We start from the raw sequence: 18,695 nt of genomic DNA on the forward strand, positions 1-18,695 counted from the left end.
CGCAGGCGCATTTGGGGACCCGCGCTTTTCGGACGTAGCCGGCGGTGCGGCCAGCTGCAGGTGTGCGGTGAGAGTCGCGGCGTGGTGCGGGACGCCGTTGGCCCGCGCGGCGCCCATGGCGGGGGACGCGACTATCGGGCGGGCTCGGCGTCGGCGCGGGGAGCGAACGGGGTGGGGGGGGCTGGTGGTCCCCGCAGGGTCCCCGCAGGCTGGAGCACGTTCGGCCGAGCCCAGGCCCCGCCGGCGGCGGGCCGAGCGACGCTGTCTGTGGCTGACAGGTTCGGGGACAGCTGACTCGAGCCAGCGCCGTGGGAGAACCGGGACCGCTTACTGCGGAAAGCGACTGGTTCTGAAGCGAGAGCTGCTTGGCTCACGGTTTGTAATGACAAAGGCTGAGGTCCAGAGGGATGGCGGCCCCGAACCTTGGCGGGGCAAACCAAAGGCCCTAATAAGACTCCATCTCCTATTAAACGAGCAAGAAGCTGATCTTGAGGTGGGTCACAACTGGTAGATCACCAAGCAGAGCCAGCAAGTCAAGCAAGCACAGGGCCTGGAGATCAAGCACAGAAGTAGTACACACGGAGTGAGCATCCCTACTTTGGAAACCTGACATGCTGCCAACCAGCGTCAGGAACTAGCTGAACACTGCACGTGACATCACAAGGAGAGACCTCGACAGGTTTCCCATCTAATTATTTAAGATATTCTGAAAAAATCAACCTTCAGGCTAAAGGGAGGATGTATATAAACCACTAACAAGTTTCACGGTTAAAGTCCCCCTTTCATAAGATATCTCAGAGACAGACAGATGATGTAGGTAGATAATTTTCTGGAAGTCCAAAACACTCTGGCCCCAAACATTTGGGGTCAGAGCTACTCAGCCTGTAGTATGAGATGCATTCTGCTCATGTGGCATACACGGTCCCTAAGGTATGAAACTAGTGTTTCATGGGGAACTTTTGAGTGCTTGTAGAGTGTTGTGTTTCTGCACTCCTTTTATAGGTAGAAACAGACAGATGAAGAGAGCTACCCAAGCTGAGTATGGTGGTCCCTTTCTGTAATCACAGGCAGGAGGTGGAGGTAGAAAGATTGAGGAGAAACGTTAGTAGACCCTGCCTGAAAAATAAACACGACTCTGGGCTTGGTTCTATTGGTAGAGCATTCAAGTGCCCTGCATTCAAGGCCTAGTAATATCAAAAGGAAAAAGGAAACATCTACTGACTGGCAGATAATGGACCCAGGATCTAAACACAGACCACCTGCCTTCAGATCCATGTGCTTTTAATTCCTGTGCTGTTTGGGAAGCAAAGCTCTGTGAAAGGCCTGTCCAGTATGGTACATGATAGAAGCCACTTTAATAGGTTATTGTTATTTATTATTTTTGTGCTAGTCCTGGGGCTTGAATTCAGGGCCTGAGCACACTGTCCCTAAGCTTTTGTTGCTTAAGGCTTAGAGCTCTACTGCTTGAGCTACAGCTCCACTTCTGGCTTTTTGCTGATTAATTAGAGATAAGAGTCTCACAGCCTTTTCCACACAGGTTGACTTTAAACCATGATCCTCAGATCTTAGCCTCCTGAGTACCTAGGATTACAGGAGTAAGACCTGGTACCTAGTGTAGCTTATTATTTTTAGTGACTCCCATATTCTAGGTACTGGGAGAATAGAAATGTCATGGAAATACAATTCTGACTTGAAATCACCTAACCAATAAACAAGAGAACTATAATCTTAAATTTTTTTTTAATATTTTATTTGTAAACATAATGTACAGAGGGGTTACAATTACATGGGCAGGATAATGCATACATTTCTTACCAAGCATTGCAGCCTCCTCCTTTGTTTACCCTTCACCTCCCTTCCCAGCCTCCCCCTTCCCCCCCAATCCTTCCCCCCTTCCCCCCCCACTGACATTGTAAAGCTCAATCTTAAAATTTTTTAAAAACTATTAAAATAAGAAATGTAGTTGCGGCTGTATATCAATGCTAATTAACTACGATTTTTAGATCTTGGAAAGGCCTTAAAGGTTAACTTTAGTTGCAAATGGTAAACAGGACAGTACTTATGCTGTTTTGCAGCATTGGGCAGTTTTGGAGTATCCCTATCTGTAGTTGAATGAATGATGGAGTTGAAAGGAAGAGGATAGACCTTGAAGATACATATTGCAGAAAAAGGCAGTGGAAGGGAAAAAGGTGTTTTCTGGGAATAATGACTTTAACTGCCCTCTTAGAGACATCCCAAGATTACTGATGATAAACTGTAATGAAATCATGGAGAAGATGAGTCATGATTATAGCGAATGTAGAAGTTAGTGATAGATATTTTCCTCTTTCAATTACTTGATTCCAGTGTTGTATAACATATATTAGAATACCATTGAGTGCCAGTGGCTCATACATGTAATCCTAGTTACTTTCAGGAGGCTGAGATCTTAGGATCACGATTTAAAACCAGCCTAAAAGTTAAAATTGGGGAGTAGAATAAACTGTCTTTTTTTTTTTTTTTTTTTGACTAGTCCTGGGGCTTGAACTCAGGGCCTGGGCACTGCCTTTGACTGGTTTATTTAGTTTTATAGCAATGGATGAATTGCAGTCTCACTGAACTTTAACCTTTATTATTACTATCATCTTTTTGAGACAGTCTTGCTTGAATGGCCTCAGATTTGTAATTCTACTTTTACTGCTGAGTTGAGTGCTATGATTGTAGGTATGGGCTAATGCAACTGCTATTAAAAAAAATTAAACAATTCAAAAATCTCAGATCCATGTATACCTCTTAATAAATAACAAATGCTTTGTGAGACATTGTTTGGCATTCAGGGTGAATTAGACATGGCTCTTGGTGGAAAGAATTTATTATTAAGCTGACTTCCAGATAAATTTAGAAGATAAATTAAAAATACAAATTCTTAGCCTTCTGCTTCATTGCAATACTCTTAGGAAACAAAGTTTCTTAAAATTTTTTATTGCTTGCTGGATACACATGGCTTGTACCTGTAATCCTAGCCACTTATGAGGCTGAGATCTGAGGATTGTGGTTAAAGCACAGAAAAGCTGTGATACTTATCTCTAGTTAGCCACCAAAAAGCTGGAAGTGGAATTGTGGTTCAAGTGGTAAAACACCAGCCTTGAAAGAAAAAGCCAACTGAGAGCTTGAGGTCCTGAGTTCAAGTCCCAGTACCAGCTCACAAATGCTCGCACATACACACATTACTATGACTTTGTTGGTAAATTCTACAGTTCCAAGAGCATGATGTGTTCATCTACATTCAGATGTATTCTACATTCAGAATCACATGATTCTGTTCAAATACAGGTTAATGTGGAGAGGCTTAATGACAATAACCTGAGAGGAGTCTAAGAGACAAGCGCTTTACTAGTAGATTGTTTGGTTTATTTTCTCTCATGTTCCTTGTGTTTTAGCAGTGTCAGTTCTTAATACTTTATATGAAATTGGGAAATAGTGAGAGATAATGTATTATCCTGTTTTTAGTGCTGTGCATTGGCCCCTAAAGTGATTAAATATTTCATGGTGCTCAGTTATGATTCTGCAGCTCAATCTGTGACCTTTGCTAGGTATCAAAGAGCATTGCGGATATGGTGAAGGACACAGAACCTGGGATGAAACTGGACACTTGACTTCTGGTATCATTTATAACCATCAGTGTGACCTGCAGTAAGTTTCTTAATCTCTGCCTCATTTTTACATTTTCCTAGTAGTGATAACATTAGTAGTTTTCAGGTTATTTTTGTATTAATTACCTGATTTGATTCTTACAAAAGTCTCTCACTTGATAGATGAGAAAACCAAAGGCCCACATATAGTAGACGGCTGGTTTGGGAGTATTCATCTAAATTTTCTTAGAAACTTGACATAAACTGTTTTGTTTTTTTTTTTAATTTTGTTTTATTTATTTATTTAAAATTTTATTTTTATTTTTTGTGAACATACTGTACAGAGGGGTTACAATTACATGGGCAAGATAATGAGTACATTTCTTATCAAGCATTGCAGCCTCCTCCTTTGTTTACCCTTCACATCCCTTCCCAGCCTCCCCCCCGCCCCCCCCACCCAAACCCGCCCCCCCCCCACGCACCAAAGTTGTAGAGTTCGTTTTTGACATGACAACTTGTACTTCTTCTCATAGTTGCATTGGGTCCACCTGTATCCTTAAACGACTTGTTTTTCCCCATCTCCACAAATTATACCGACATCAAATATAGTGAAAGCAGGGGTTATACTGTGGGAGAGGGACATACAAAGCTATAAAGAAATAATCTTATAAATGAGTTAGAAACAAATGCATGAAAGAAAAAAAAACATTTAAATACATATCTAAGGGTTCATTTTCCTAACATCACATTATCTGACCTTTCCTGCTTGACTCATCCATATACTAGATATTGCAAATAAGGCAAACCATGGGACCTATATTTCTTTGGGCTTGGCTTACTTCACTTAATATAATTTTTTCCAAGTCTTTCCATTTACTAACAAATAGGGCAATATCATTAGAAACTTGACATAAACTGGTTAGTGTGTCTCTGTACTTGCAGCTTTTTTTCCATATTGCCTTTCTTTTGCTAGTTTATTAATTCTTCCTATGTAAGACTTCTGGATCATTTTGTTTGCCGTGGTGATTATTATGTAGCGAAAACAACACCTAAAAAAAAAGATGAGATGAGTGGATCCCAAGAATGTGGTACCTATATACACAATGGAATTTTACATAGCCATTAGAAAGGATAATACTATGTCATTTTTAGGGAGATGGATGGACCTAGAACAAATCATGTTAAGTGAGTAATCAAGCTTAGAAATGCAAATGACACATGTTTTTTCTTATATGCAGAAACTAGATCTAAAATACACTGGAACATGATAAATTATACAAGACATACATAGTGAGACCAAAGGAGGATGTTCTTAGAAGAGGAACACAAAGGCACAATGCTATGTGCATCTGATCATAAAAATAATATTTATCAAAATGAACTTTAAGAAATGGAAACAAGGTTTTGTGTTGTTGTTGGTCATGGGGCTTGAACTCTGGGCCTGAGTGCTGTCCCTCAGCTCTTCAGCTCAAGGCTAGCGCTCTACCACTTGAGCTACAGCGCCACTTCCGGTTTTCTGGTGGTTTATTGGAGATAAGAGTTTCACAGACTTTCTTGCCCGAGTTGGCTTTGAACCATGATCCTCAGATCTCAGCCTCCTGAGTGACTAGGATTATAGGCGTGAGCCACTGGTGCCCGCCTAGGATTTTTAGTTGAAAAAAAAAGAACAAAAAAAAGAGATGTGCTGTTAAGCCAATATCAGTTTGTCTCTATGTCTTGAATGCGTGAAGTCTAATTAAGTATATATTATAATGTGTCTTTAGGACTTTCACCTTATAAATAAATCCAGTTTACCTTTCTTAGCAGAACTTTCTGAACTATATTTAAAATATTGTCTTTTTGTCCTAGATGCTGACTGCTCTTCAGTTTGGTCATTTGTTATAGAACTTTCAACATGCAGACCTCTAGCTCTAGGTCTGTGCATCTGAGTGAATGGCAGAAGAATTACTTTGTAGTTACATCAGGCACTTGTACCTCAAAAGAGAAGGCAGATGCATACCGTGCACAGGTGCTGCGCATTCAGTATGCCTGGGCGAACTCTGAGATCTCCCAGGTCTGTGCTACCAAACTGTTCAAAAGGTATGCTGAGAAATATTCTGCAATTATTGATTCTGACAATGCTGAAACTGGCCTGAATAACTATGCAGAAAACATCTTAGCTTTGGCAAGGTCTCAGCAGACTGACAGTGAGAAATGGCAGTCTGGATTGTCAGTAAGTAATATTTTCAAAATGGCAAGTGTACAGAAGATGATGCAAGCGGGCAAGAAAATGAAGGACTCTCTCTTGGACCCTGCTGAGGCCTCAGTAGTACTCCGTAAGGAGGCTCCTGTCTTTGATCTTCCCAAGTTTAGTGTTTGTAGAGGTTCTGGAGAAGGTGACTTGTTAGCCAGCTCAAGTCATGACAGAGATTGGACCCAAGACAGTGCAGGGAGCAACCTTGGATATATCCAGCCTCAGAATGCACCGCTGTCCAACACCACTAAGACTTGTCCTACCTCCTCGGTGTCTTTAGGTGAGTCAGGCCCTGCACGATTTCACACCACACCATTATTCAGAAACATGAAAAAGGAAAATCACAGCTCTCCTAAAGCCAATGTAGGACTAAATATGTTCTTACCTAATCAGTCTTTCTATGGTTCTGGTACCACTGATGCCTTCTCTAATCCACCACTAAATAAGGTTATTAGTAAAACAGAAGATAATGGCCAACGGGAGGATGGCAGCTTGTCTACCTTCAAAACTGCCAAAGAACAATTATGGATTGATCAGCAAAAAAAGTACCACCAACCCCAGCATGCATCTGGGTCTTCATATGGTGGTGTGAAAAAGTCTCTGGGAGCAGGTAGGTCTCGAGGGATTTTTGGGAAGTTTGTTCCTCCTGTACCTAAGCCAGATGGGGGAGAGCAGAATGGACTGATGCAATACAAGCCTAATGGGGCAGGACCTTCAGAGCCAGTACATCCTGTGGATGAGCGTCTCAAGAACTTGGAGCCAAAGATGATTGAACTTATTATGAGTGAGATTATGGATCGTGGTCCTCCAGTACACTGGGAAGACATTGCAGGGGTAGAATTTGCCAAAGCCACAATTAAGGAAATAGTTGTGTGGCCCATGATGAGACCAGACATCTTTACTGGATTGCGTGGACCCCCAAAAGGCATTCTTCTCTTTGGTCCTCCTGGGACTGGTAAAACTCTAATTGGCAAGTGCATTGCTAGTCAGTCTGGGGCAACATTCTTTAGCATCTCTGCTTCATCCTTGACTTCTAAATGGGTAGGTGAGGGGGAGAAAATGGTCCGTGCATTGTTTGCTGTTGCCAGGTGTCAGCAACCAGCTGTGATATTTATTGATGAAATTGATTCCCTATTATCTCAAAGAGGAGATGGTGAACATGAATCTTCCAGAAGGATAAAAACAGAATTTTTAGTTCAGCTAGATGGAGCAACTACATCTTCTGAAGATCGAATCCTAGTGGTGGGAGCAACGAATCGGCCACAAGAGATTGATGAGGCTGCCCGGAGAAGACTGGTGAAAAGGCTTTACATTCCCCTACCGGAAGCTTCAGCCAGGAAACAGATAGTAACCAGCCTGATGTCCAAGGAGCAGTGTTGCCTCAGTGAGGATGAAGTTGAAAAGGTGGTCCAGCAGTCGGAAGGGTTCTCTGGAGCAGACATGACCCAGCTTTGCCGGGAGGCTTCCCTGGGTCCCATTCGCAGTTTGCACATGGCTGACATTGCTACCATAACACCAGATCAAGTTCGACCTATAGCTTACGTTGATTTTGAAAATGCTTTTAGAACTGTGCGCCCCAGTGTGTCTCCAAATGATCTAGAGGTTTATGAAAACTGGAACAAAACATTCGGTTGTGGAAAGTGAATGAGGCACTAAAAAGATGGTGTTTCCTTTCTTTAACTTAGGAAACTAGGGCTGTGTTAGTGGCCGTTTTTGGAACCTATTCTGAATTCTATACCTCAAACAACAGTTGTTCAAAATTTAACAACTGTTTGATGTATCTTAATATGTTGGATTTGCCTTCTAGTTATGTGATACATAAGCCTATTTAAATTCAGAGAAAATGAACTCTTTTTCTAAAAAATGTTTCATTTGAGGAGGTTTAATATGAACTGTAAGCTGTGTTGAAGCTTTGGTCTGAAGGTTATGCTTAAATATGAGGACATCCTAATTTATGTTAATATTTACTGAAAAAGTTACAAAGTTCTTAGTGTTGGCCAATATAATGGTTTAGAAAGCATTTTTTTTGTTGTTTAGATGATAAAAGATCTCACCAAAGCTAGAGTGAAAGTGCTAATTTTTACTTTCTGATTGGTAGCCTCTTGTGGTTCATTCTTACTCTAATAAAATTTGTATTTAGAAGTAGCAAAGTGTGGAAGTGGCACTGTGACTCAAGTGGTAGAGTGCTCGCCTTGAGCTGAAGAGTGCAGGGACAGCGCCCAAGCCCAGAGTTCAAGTCCCAAGACCGACAAAAAAAAAAAGAAGCAGCAAAGTGTAATTCAGGGTTTTAGACATATCCATACATTCAAAGGTAAAGAATGTTTTTCAGCTGGTTGCTGGTGGCTCATGCCTGTAATTCTAGCTACTCAGGAGGCTGAGATCTGAGGATCATGGCTTGCAGCCAGCCTGGGCAGAAAACTCTGTAAGACTCTTATCACCAATATACTACTCAGAAAAATCCGTAATGGAGCTGTGGCTCAAAATGGTAGCGTGCTAGCCTTGAGCACAAAAGCTCAGGGATAGTTCCCAGATCCTGAGTTCTAGCCTAGGGCCAACAACAACAACAAAAGAATGGTTTTTCAAGATGTATGCGATGTTTGGTATTTTGACATTGATACTACTGTCTTTAAAAATTATATTCATATTTTATAGTGGCTCATCTTGTTTTATAATTAATATCTATTGTAGAAATTTTAGAAAACAGAAATAAAAAGCACTTTAAATTACCACTTGGTGACATGTTATTTCAGCATACCTTATTTTTAGATATTTTATACAGGAGAAAGACTACTCTGTATTCTCCTGCAGTCTGCTCATTTTTTGCATAAATGATAATAAAGTAATAAGATGCAAATATATCATTTGTATGATCACTTATAGAATTAATTAGCTAGGAGTCTATTGTATGGATGGCTAATAGATGAATGTTGTTAGATAGCATTTAGAATAGTACATTAGGTTATCTTTTGCTTATGCCAAACAAAAAGATGTTTAACTATATTTAGTGATTTTTAGAAGTACATGTATATGTGAATTCTTGAGAGTAAAGAATGTAAAGAATGTACCTTTTAAAGCTTGGTATGTTTTCTCAGTTGTCTTCTAGACAGTTTGGATTCTATGTTTTCTAGCTGGCAGAATCTAAAGAACTGTTTATTTGTACCATAGCAGCCTTGGGTGGTAGGCCATTCTGTTTTGTTAGCATTCTTCTTTTTTTTTTCCTTCAGTACTAGGGATTGAACTCAGGTTCTTGTACTTGCTAGGGAGGCGCCTAGGGAGGCAGTGTGCAAAGGCACATTCCCCAGCCCATTATGCACTTATTATTTTTCAAATAGGGGCTCGCTTTTTACAAGGACAGTGATCCTTGTAGTGACACCTCCTGTGCAGGTGCACTCTGCTTTTAGCATGCACCCAGCTGTTGAGATGGGAGGTCTCAAGAACTTCTTACCTAAACTAGCTCAAACTGTGATCCTTCCAATCTCAACAGGTGTGAACCACTGTACCCAACTGCCAGTATTTTTTCATTCATTCATTCATTCGTTCACTCATGCATTTATTTAATACTGAATTTGAGCAGTGAACCACGCAGATGTGTTTCCTTGCTTCATGGAGGTTGCATTCAAGTTCTGATGTTTTCTTTTATGAACATGACAACTTGTAAGTAAAATTTGCAGTACTTTAGTAGGTGAGTTTAGATGTATTTGTGGAGTTGTATTGTTTTAAATATACTTGATCTGCCTTCTATCTTAATACTGTTCTAAAAGCTTAATTGCAACTTTCAGTGTGTCCCTTTGATATATGATTGTCTTTTATTAGATTATAATTGCATGTTAAACTTTAGTCCTTATATATATTTTTTTCTAACAACCTAAAATGTAATGTTTAATACTTTGTTCCTGTCCATTTTATATTTAATCATTACAATCTCTGATTTATAGGTGTTGATGTTAAGGATTTCTCCCTAGTTGTTCTTGCCTGGAAGTTATTGATTCATGTTTCAGATCCTCCAGCCCCCTTAGATGTTACAGTTATTTTGCTGATTCAGATTTGTCAACAATTGCCCACTCAGTGTTAGAGTATTATTTAACCTGTAACCTAGTCTTAATGTTAGCAGTTAATTTCAACTGCAGCTTCCGCCTGTCTGACTTTCAGCATCATTGAACACTAACCACAGGGCTACTTCCCCAGTACAGCTTAGTTTAGATTATGTCCATGAGAGAAGTCTCATTGGTTCATCTCATTATGGATTGAGTACAGTGCATTTCTGTGGTAATTATGTGGTATGCATACTCCCCTAGAAGCAAGTTCTGCTCTACTAAGGGAGAATCTAAACTTAAAAAGAATATCTGAGCTACGCCACATAGAAGCAGTTGACTCAGCCTTTTGAGTATGTTGACAAAGAAGGTATGTCAGATTCCTTTTTTCTGCATAAAATAGTCAGGATAGGACAGCATAATTTTGCTTTAAATTCTCTTCTGAGTGTTGGCACTACAACACCTCTAAAGCATTATTTCAGAGAAGTGACTTACTTTTTTAAAAGTATGTTTCCAACTGGGTGCAGTTCTAGAGGTAGAGATCTGGAGAACTGAAATTTGAGACCAGTCTAAGAAAAAAGCTAGTGAGACCCCATTTAAACAAATAAGCTTCAAGTATTGACACGTGTTATCCTTTCTGTATTAGAGACATAGGTAAGAGGATTGTAATCTAAGATCAGCTTAGGGCAAAAATGTAAGACCTTATAGGAAAACTTGAAGCAAAAAAGGGCTGGGGGAAGGTGGTTTAAGTAGTAGATAGCTTCTAGCAAGCATCAGGCCTGGAGTTGAAATCCTAGTACAGCCCCAAATATAAAAGGTTTCCTTTTGTAAAAATACATATCAACACTTGTCATTGATTGTGGTATTAATGCTTAAAACTTAGTTAGATTATAGGATCAAGCCTATAATCCTAGCTATTCAAGAGGCTGAGACCTGAGGATTGAGGTTGGAAGCCAGCCCAGGCAGACAAATTCATGAGATTTATCTCCAATTAACCAAAAAGCTGTGGCTTATAGAGTACCAGCTGTGAGCAGCAAAAGCTGAGCAAGAACTCATGGACCTAAGTTGAAGCTCCTAACACCAGCCAACAAAACAACAAAAACTTAAAACTTTTGTTAGGAATATGGTAATTTATTAGAATTTATAATGGTAGACTATTTACTTTCTTTTTTGGTCACCAGCACCTGGCTGGTTTCAGGGTTTTTAATACTTGGAAAATAATTCATTCCTTAATATCCTTAAATCCCCTTTTAATCCATATAATCTTTTATTTTTAAGTGAAAAATATAAAATTACATGTGTTAATGTAATACCATGTAATATCATATTTGTATACCTTGTGCATTGTTTAAAAAGATTGGTTCAAATATCTGTCATTCCTTTACAATAAAAACATTCAGTATCTTTTTATCTAGCTTCCCCTCTCCCCCAGTTCTGTGCAATGAATTCTGGACCTGTGTGCTGTCCCTAAGATCCTTTTGCTCAAGGCTAGCACTCAATAACATAGTTCCCATGGTGTCCCTTATTTGCAATAACTAGTATATGTCTGAGACAAGCACAGAAGGTCAGATAAGATGATGTTAGGCCAAATGAATCCCAAGATAAGGACACAAGTGGTTTTTTCTTTCTTGCTATTGTTTCTAATGTAATTATAGGGTGATTTTTTGTTGTTGCTTTGTATGACCATTTGAGCTACTGAACCACTTCCTGCATTTTCTGAGATAAATTGGAGATAAGAGTCTCGTGGACTTTAGTGCTCTGCTCTGCTTCAACCCATGATCCTCAGTTCTCAGCCTCTGGAGTAGATAAGATTACAGGTGCAAGCATCCAGCACCTGGCTTATCTAGGTTTTTAATGTATGCATAGGTATGGTGTATACTCATTCTGCCGTGCATGGACACACCAGAGCTTCCATTTTCCTGTTTAAGGAACTTGATATCCATTGGGAAAGCCTTTCCTGTCTTTTTCCTTTTTCATACTTCTCTCCTAATCCTCTAGTATTGACTAGTCTCCATTCCTGTGAGACCAACATTTTTACATTCCACATATGAATGAGATCGTGTGGTAACTGTCTTTTGGTGCCTGGCTTATTTCACTTAAGGATCTCCACTTCCATCCATGTGGATTTCACTTATTTTTCCTGTGCATAGGATGAACCTTGATTAGACCTACCCTCTTCATCACTCTCCCTTTTCCTAATACCCCTTTTTCTATTTCAATTTCCTTTTTTTTTTTTGGTCGATTGTGGGGCTTGAACTCTGGCCTGGGCACTGTCCCTCAGCTCTTCAGCTCAAGGCTAGTGCTCTACTGCTTGAGCCACAGTGCCACTTCTGGTTTTCTTGTGGTTAATTGGAGATAGGAGTTTCACAGACTTTCCTGCCCGATCTGGCTTTGAACCACGATCCTCAGATCTCAGCCTCCTGAGTAGCTAGGATTACAGGCATGAGCCACTGGTATCTAGCTAGAGCCTCATGTTCTTGCTTGGCTCTTTTGCTCTCATGACTGGTGATCTACCACTTGAGCTGCACCTGTACTTCTGCCTTTTTGCTGGTTAACTTAAAATACAGAATTTTTAAAGGCCTGGTTTTCTCAGGAGAGTGAGATCTGAAGATTGTGTTTGGCAGCCAGCCCAGAAAGGAGGATCCATGAGACTCGCCTCTGATCAACCACTGAAAAGCCAGAGATGGAACTGTGGCTCAAAAGCACTAGCTTTGAACAAGAAAGCTTAGGGAAAGCACAGGCCTTAAGTTCTAGCCCCAGGACTGGCAAAAAAGATGGCCTGATTTGTGACTCTATATTTGTGTTGCCTTTTCATCCACCTTGATTTTGCTTTCATTGTTCCAAAGGACCATTTTCTTGACTACTTTTGATGTTATCTATTTAAGATCATTCTGTTTAGTGTTGGCAATATTTGAATCTTGTTTTTACAGATCCTATTTCATCTTAATTTGTTTTTATGTTTATGGAATGTCTGAAAAGAAGCGTTTGGTCCCAGATTATTTTTTACTTATTGAGCTTTACATGTTCTTTGTTGACCTTTCCCCTCTTTATTGGTATTCCCAGTGTTTGTAGGAGATGCTTTACAACCCACCTCCAGAAGTCTGATATAAAGAGAGTAGTCTAACCAGGTTCATCATAAAAGGATAAAATTGTGCCTTAACTTTTTTCTCAGGCTGCTAGCTCTGGACCTCAAACCTTGAATCAGTGGTAAGCAGGCAGATGAGGCATATTTTAAACATCTGCCCAGCTGTCTGGCTGGGTGGAGGGAGTACACACCTTTAAGGCTTTTACCTTTTCCTAACAACCAGTTCTTAGTGGAAAGAATATTAAAATGGGTATTTAAAAAAGTGCCAGGTATCCTCATTGAGAACAGTTTCTATTAAACCCCTAGGATCTTAATTTTTTTTTAGTTAACAACAACAAACAGGAGGGAGTTGTACTAGATAATCCTAAGGACATAGATAGCCACATTTGTTCTTTATACATGTACCGAATGCTAGTATGTCCTTGTGATGAATACATATGGACTACCACGCACAGGGCACTGAACTAGGTGTAAAATAGAATGTAGACAGATAAGGGCTAACATTTTAGGTGCATTAACTAGCTCTGTAGTCAAACAATAGAAAACCATGAAGCTTGGTCTTTAGAAAAGTCAGTATGATGTGCCGCCCTATATAAGTAAGCAAGGGGACGGGAATAAATAAGGGAGGCCAGTCCAGTAAGGTGCATGTTAGGCAGCTTGCTGTGGTTAAGGTTGTCAGGACCCTGGTGCCTGGCAACGGCTGTCAGCAGCAGCAGAGTGCTTATTGACAAACAGCCTGCCCATGTCAGAAAAATGTGGGTCTTAGAACTGTTCATCTATTTGTACTCAGAAAGTTGGACGTGTGATTGAGAGGAAAAACAAGTGAAGTTTGGTGGTTGGGGCCAGCACATCTGCTGAGTTATTGGATCCAGAATGGTCACCCCTTCTCTACTTGCTCATCTTGAGCTACTGTCCTGGACCATGGGATCCTACTTCTTACCTCTACTTGAGACTCAGGCATGGGCTCTAGCCTTCCTCTTGGCAGGGTGAGAGGGTCTTATGTTCCTTCTCTTTGTATCCTGTAATGCAGGTATAAAGCTCAGCCTTCTCTATTCATATTAACAGGAAAGACTCCATGTTTTCTTTGTTGTCAAAGGAAAACATGAGCTTGAAGTATGGTATGGAGACTTCTATTTAATATGGAAAACTAAGTTGCAGATGTACCTTTCCCTAAACACATCTGCAAAATCCCCATTGGGATGGGAAGATAAAGCAAGCCATAGCAGTAGTGGAAAAGAAGGAAGAATGCACTTTTCAAATATGACATTTCTGGTGTTTTTGTACTGGCTGGTTGGAATCCTAAGCTAAAAGACTTATGATCTGATGGGCATGGTAAGGCCAGCTGAGGTTGGTCTCATAAGGCCTGGACTCACCTCTTGCTTAGGCAGCAAGCTGGCTGTAGAACCAGGGGTTGATTATGCGATGGGAGCTGTGGAGCTCCCATCTTTCTTATCATTTAGGGACACAAAGTTCTCTAAATTTAGTGGTTTACGGCAGGCTGAGTTTTGTGGACCTTGCAGTGTGAAAAGTAGGTTGTCAGGTAACTTCTGCTTGCTGTATTACACATAAGCATGGATATTTGATGAAGCTGTGAAAACCTCTGGTATATTCACACCTATTTCATCTCATAACATGTTACCTACTTTTTTTCTCTCGAACTTTTCTTTTTGAGATGAGGTCTTGCTAGGCAGCCTATTCTGGCCTATTTTGTTTTAGCCTCCCTACCACTGGGATTACAGCCATGTTCCACTATGCTCCGTTTCTACTTCATGTGTAAGGGTCAACTTTCCTTTCCTTATAGTCTCTGAAGACACACACACACACACACACACACACACACACACACACACACACACACACACACACACACACACACACACACACACACACACACACACACACACACACACACACACACACACACACACACACACACACACACACACACCACACGCTACGCTAATCATGGGGAATGTTTTCTTTGTAGTCTATTTCACCAGCTTTTCATCTCTTAAGGGTTCAAGGACATTGAGAAGAGATTTGTTCAACAAACAATCATTTACGTAACTTAAAATATTCTAGTATTTAAGAAGCCAAAGAACCAAATGAAATTAGCCTGTTCTTACCTTTTCAACACTTACATTTTGGTTGTTTTCATACTGAGTCGTGGAAAAATCAGTGTTCTAAACTTGTCACATTTCAAGTAAATCTTGGTGCAGTGAGACTTGAGTTCACCATATTGGACAGGGCTGCTCTAGAATGTTGTGAGGAAGTGAGGTGGTTTCCCTGCACTGTGCTGTGCATTTGCAAGTGGCCTTTTGAGTGGAAGACCACTTTGTTTCTGTACCTTTAAGGTGCAGATTGAAAATCTTGTTTCTGGGTTGCATAGAAAGCCTGCTGCTCTTAGGATGACTCAAGTCTTGTCTGCAGAGTTGGATGCTAGTCTTTAAGCTCTGAGCCTTCATCCTTAGACATTTTGCTGTAGTCTCACGTCTTCTGAAATTGTGTGTGGATTTGGTAAAGAGATTGTCTTTGGAGGGAAAGGTTAAAAAACATTAACAATTCAGAATACTACATATTTAATATATATATAATATAGTACTAAATACAGCAAGGAAAAGGAAGCTATATAAAAATGTTGAAAGTGTTTTATTATTAATATAAATTTTTATTGAAAGATGGCCCTAAAGTAATTTGGTATTGAAATTTAAATCAAAACTATGTATTTGACACTGCATTTTAAGTTCCTGTATACCTTGTTTGTGTGTCCTATTTAATACTGAAGGCAGACATCTCACTATTAAACTATCACCAGTTGTTTCAAATGGTTCATGAGATTTGATTATTCATCTAATTAAATATATACATGTATTATCTAAGTATGTATATATTTAAGAGCAAAACAAAACTACATTTACACATGCATGCTTAAATATTTTCACAATTTAGATGTGAATGCTGATAAAATAGAAATAGGACATTTCAGAAATGGGATACAAAACTTCCACATCATGAAAGGAAAAAAAAAAAAGGTCAGTTCAATAAAAGAGGAACTGCTTTCAACAGAGCAGAAAAATGAATAAAATCTAGACAGAGACATTAAGCTGTTAAGTAATAGTTCAAACATTTTCATTTTCACAGTAAATGTTAAGTAATAGAATAAGAGCTCTGAATATTAGAATTTTGTAAATGGGTAAAATAGCAAAGTGCAATTATACTTGCTTTATAAAATCAAGACAAAATGTTGCTCCCCCCCAAAAAAAAACTTCCCAACAAAACAGGAAGGTACTAAGACAGCAAAATAGTGATTACTCTTTTTGACCTGTTCTTTTTGAAGAATTCTTTTCATACTAGTCATGAGCTTGCACATTAAAGTAGAATCATGAAAATATAAAGCACAACATTTATAAATTATTAAAATATTAACAAAATAATTAAAAATAGTGTTGGTAAAGGTTTGCAGGAAAGAGGACTGGTATACCCAGTTGTGGAAAAAGATCTAGTCTTTTTTTTTTTTAGTCGGTCATGGGGCTTGAACTCTGGGTTTGGGCGCTGTCCTTCAGCTCTTCAGCTCAAGGCCAGTGCTCTACCACTTGAGTCACAGCGCCACTTCTGGTTTTCTAGTGGCTTATTGGAGATAAGATCTCATGGACTTTTCCTGCCTGGGCTGGCTTTGAACCACAATCCTCAGATCTCAGCCTCCTGAGTAGCTAGGATTACAGGCATGAGCCACCGGTGCCTGGCAATCTAGTGTTTTTTGGAACACAGTTTAGTAATATCTACAAAATGATTCTACCAAAAATCTGTACTGAATAAATCAGTTCATTGAAACCTTTTAATAGGTAACAAATCTCCATAGAGAATAGTTAAGTTTTTGAGTGTTGGTACCAGGGCTTGAACTCGGGCTGGGTATTCTCCCTTAGCTTTTTGACTGAAGGCTTGCACTCATCACATAAGCCACAACTCTACTTCCAGCTTTTTGCTGGTTAATTGGAGGTAAGTCTTATGAACTTTTTTGTCTGGCCTGGCTTTGAACTGTGATTCTCAGATCTCAGACCCATAGCTACTCAGCTAGGGTTACAGGCATAAGCTGTTGTCACCTGGCTAATATAATTTCTATATGGCATCATATTCATGCTTTTCTTTTTTATTTTAAAATTTTTATTGTAAAGGTAATATACAGAGGGGTAACAGTTACATAAGTCAGGTAATGAGTATATTTCCTTTTGAACAGTATCACCCCCTCCCTCATTCTCTCAGTTTTTCCCCTCCCGGCCTCTCCCCACCCCCAGTTGTAAAGTTCATTTCCAACATAATGTCTAGTGTGTTTCATGGCTGAATTGGTTCACCCTTTGTCCCACCAAAGAGTACAGAAATAAAAAAAGTGACAGAAGGGAATAAACCAAAGAAAAAAGGAAAGAAAAAACATCACAAACAGTATAATAAAAACCTCATTTTTGTTTTCTGGAGTTCTTTTTGATCAGGATCATTTATCTAATCAAATTCACATAGCTACTGAGCCCTTGTGATCCTCTCCTAAGCATATCCTCCTTTGTTTTCACTGTGTGAATGTTTAGACTGCCCTTTAAATGTCCAAGTGTAATTATTTATCTTTTACTTTTACAAATTCCTATGTAGAGTTTTACAATGTGAAGATGCTCCAAAGTGGTATACCTAGGATAAGTTGGTAAGGGAGGGGAATCTCCATTTTTGCCTTTAGATACACAATAGGATTCTTACAATTATTTACAACAATGTGTTTTTTGTAATTAGCACTCAATAAAAGTGCTTAGCAAGTATTGACAAAAGCTTGTATAATGTATAATTATATATAGTATATGTAATGTATAGTCCAACAGTATTTTTTAATGAACTCATTAAACTTGTTAGCGGGTAATGGAAGAGGCTGAAGTAAGAATTGAAAGCCTCCATTATAAATTCTTCTTAGAAGATATTATACACTGCATACAGAAAACAGGGATGGAAAGATGATGGCCAAACAGAAAACGAATCTTGGGAAATCAGGTTAAAAGTGTCCATGTTTTTGCACATGTAGAAAATTGTATTTAGAAGTAAACCTGTCTGAATCAGAATAAGAAGTGTATATTCATTCATCCAATTCCAAATTGAGCAAAGCTATTCAAAATTGCTTTAAAATGTAGCTGTGAGGCAAATATGAATTTCATCTGTATTTTAAGAAACTGCTCAAAACTCATTTTACAAAGGAATCTTTGAGCAAACGATGTATATGCATAACATTACATTTGTGACTACGGAAGTGGATAAATTCTATTTCATCAGAGTTTGGGTGCTGATAATACTTACCTTCTCACATCTGGGAGAAATATCCTGGCTGTATGCACGTTTCTGACCCAGTGGAACAATGCAACCCCCAATATATGATAAGCTTCCAGAAACATAATTTCACAAAAATATAGAAAATTGCTGTAAAACGAGGGCATGATTGCAATTTAAGGGAAATGGTGCAGATAAATCTGCTTTAATGGATAAGCTTAGTAGTTGCAAAATAAATCCGTGAGTACTTCATTATTTATTCTTCTCAGCTGCTCTAAATTAGAGTGGGAAATGCACATACTAGCTCCTCCAAAATTGTACGTAGAGAAATGAAAAAGTTTTTCCTCAACTTAGTCCAGTGTATAATTAATTTCAAAGACTTTGTACCCCTTCTTGCATTTTCATGGAATAATCAGCTGTGCTATGTCAGATCTTGCTTA

At 39.3% G+C, this 18,695-nt stretch overlaps 1 protein-coding gene across 3 annotated transcripts; it reads left to right on the forward strand.

The window, feature by feature from the left end:
- The first annotated feature begins 20 nt into the window (after positions 1–20).
- Fignl1 (fidgetin like 1) lies at positions 21–8,706 on the forward strand. Of its 3 annotated transcripts, none has more exons than XM_069995989.1 (3): positions 21–60; positions 3,573–3,672; positions 5,460–8,706. In XM_069995989.1, the coding sequence occupies exon 3, from the start codon at positions 5,506–5,508 to the stop codon at positions 7,486–7,488; it is 1,983 nt and encodes a 660-aa protein (XP_069852090.1). In that variant the 5' UTR covers positions 21–60; positions 3,573–3,672; positions 5,460–5,505; the 3' UTR covers positions 7,489–8,706. The 3 variants fall into 3 exon arrangements, with proteins under 3 accessions (XP_069852090.1, XP_069852089.1, XP_069852092.1); XM_069995988.1 differs by having other exon boundaries at positions 51–67; XM_069995991.1 differs by lacking the exon at positions 21–60 and adding an exon at positions 315–375.
- Positions 8,707–18,695: the final 9,989 nt, after the last annotated feature.

The sequence above is a fragment of the Dipodomys merriami genome, unplaced genomic scaffold (assembly GCF_024711535.1).
Source record: "Dipodomys merriami isolate MVZ:Mamm:240054 unplaced genomic scaffold, mDipMer1.0.p SCAF_5, whole genome shotgun sequence".
Taxonomy (NCBI): domain Eukaryota; kingdom Metazoa; phylum Chordata; class Mammalia; order Rodentia; family Heteromyidae; genus Dipodomys; species Dipodomys merriami.